This window comes from Merops nubicus, unplaced genomic scaffold (assembly GCF_000691845.1).
Source record: "Merops nubicus isolate BGI_N331 unplaced genomic scaffold, ASM69184v1 scaffold44003, whole genome shotgun sequence".
Lineage (NCBI taxonomy): Eukaryota > Metazoa > Chordata > Aves > Coraciiformes > Meropidae > Merops > Merops nubicus.
The window spans coordinates 1-1,989 of record NW_008600437.1 but is presented as its reverse complement, the minus strand read 5'-3'; the positions used below and the strand labels follow the sequence as shown (position 1 = coordinate 1,989).

Genomic DNA, 1,989 nt, shown 5'->3' with positions numbered 1-1,989 from the left:
AAGGGACCTCTGGAGGTATCTCGTCCAAACCCCCTGCTCCAGCAGCTCACCCACAGCAGGGTGCCCAGGATGGCAGTCAGGCAGGCTTGGAATCTCTCCAGAGAAGGAGACTTCACAGCATCTGTGGGCAGCCTGCTCCAGTCTCAGGCACCTCACACCAAAGAAATTTCTCTTCTTGTTCAGCTGGAACCTCCTGGGTTCCAGTTTGTGCCCATTGCCCCTTGTCCTGTTGCTGAGCACCACTGACCAGAGTCTGGCCCCAGCCTCTTGCCCCCCTCTTTTAGCTGTCGATCAGCACTGATAAGTCCTGCTGTGGAGAGCAGCAAGCCCTGTGCTACTGGAGACTCAGCCTCCGAGGATTGGGTGGGTGTTAAGGCATGAAAATTTAAATTCTAGCCTCTCTGATAGGGATCTTTGCCTTCTTCCTCCAGCCCATGCCTGGATTTCTTCCCTATAAGTGGCTCTTTTGAGGCGAATCCTCCATTCTGTGAGGAGCTGATGGATGCCATGGTCTCTCACTTTGAGGTATGTTCCCTCACCTCTGGGGTTGTTCCAAGTGGAGCTGCACAGCCGGTCCTCTCCTCCTCACAGCTCCTGCACCCTCCTGGCGGGGCTGCGACACGGAACGCAGAGCACGGTGCCTGCTGTGGCTCTGCTCTGGAAGCAGAAGTGTTTCTTTACTAAGGTGTCATTGCTCAGCCAGCGCTGAGATTGTTCATTTTCTTGTTGAACTAGAAACTGCTGGAGAACTCCAGTGAGCCTCTGTCCTTCATCGTCTTCATCCCCGAGTGGCGGGACCCTCCCACGCCAGCCCTGACCCGCATGGAGCAGAGCAAGTTCAAGAGGCACCAGCTCATCCTGCCAGCCTTTGATCATGAGTACCGCAGCGGCTCCCAGCACGTCTGCAAAAAGTAGGCTTTTGTCTCAGGTCCCTTAGGGAATGCCTTTCTGAAGTGGCATGACAGAAATACCCTGTCCCAAGGTGAAGCTGGTGGGAAGTGGGGAGCAGGCAGGGAGGAAGGCAGTGCATAGTCACACGGGTTTTTAAGGTAGTCATACAGAGCAGTCCAAATTCCACATTCGTTTGGTGACTCCCGAGGAATTTCACTAACCAGCAGCATGTGAGTGGATATTCTGGGGCCCAGCTCCCCTCTGAACAGCTCACACGTGCTGTGGTGTCGCTGGTGCCCCGTGCCAGCCCCAGGCCTGGGGAGCCTGCTGAGCACGCGGCAGTTCAGTGTCACTCACAGGGACACAGGAGGGGTCTCGGTCCTCAGCAGAGCATGCTGGCCACCAGCCTGCTGGTCAGGCCACAGCTTCAGGCAAAAACTCATCGAAGCCAGTGCTTGAACACCCGAGTTCTCTGCCTGGTTATGACTGATGCCTTGTGATGAGATCCATCTACGGGGACAGTGCTGTCCCAGCACGTGCTGGTAGGGAGCTGCGTGGCTCAGCAGTATTTGTGCCTCTCTGAGAGTTTGGGAGCCTCTGTGCATGCTCAGAAGTGCCTGGCTACCTGCTCCTCTCCCCAGAACACGGATAGGAAGGGGCTTGTCCTAAAAGCCACACACAAAGCAGAGGGCAGCTCTGGGGAGCAGGTCTGGGTGTTGCGTGTGGTTCCTGGGACGCTGAGTGCCGCGTGTCTTCCCTTGCAGAGAGGAGATGTACTACAAGGCCGTGCACAACACGGCCGTGCTCTTCCTGCAGAACAGCGCTGGCTTTGCCAAGTGGGAGCCCACGCCAGAGCGGCTGCAGGAGCTCCTCGCAGCCTACAAGCATTCGGGCCGGAGCCTCAGCGCCTCGTCCTCCTCGTCATCGTCGTCGTCCTCCTCCTCCTCCGCGGCAGACAAGGAGCGGGAGCTGGGCCGGGAGCAGAGCAGCAGCCGGGAGACCAACCCCAACTAGGGTGCGGAGGTGCGAGGCGGCAGGGGAGGCGCCGGCGGCCCGAGGAGAGGAGGCCGGGCCGGGCGGAGGGACTGCTGGCTGCGC

At 58.6% G+C, this 1,989-nt stretch overlaps 1 protein-coding gene across 1 annotated transcript; it reads left to right on the top strand.

The window, feature by feature from the left end:
- Positions 1 to 436: 436 nt before the first annotated feature.
- On the top strand, positions 437 to 1,989 carry LOC103770440 (phosphorylated CTD-interacting factor 1-like). The gene is made up of 3 exons (XM_008937698.1): positions 437 to 525; positions 736 to 911; positions 1,656 to 1,989. The coding sequence occupies exons 1-3, from the start codon at positions 499 to 501 to the stop codon at positions 1,903 to 1,905; spliced, it is 453 nt and encodes a 150-aa protein (XP_008935946.1). The 5' UTR covers positions 437 to 498; the 3' UTR covers positions 1,906 to 1,989.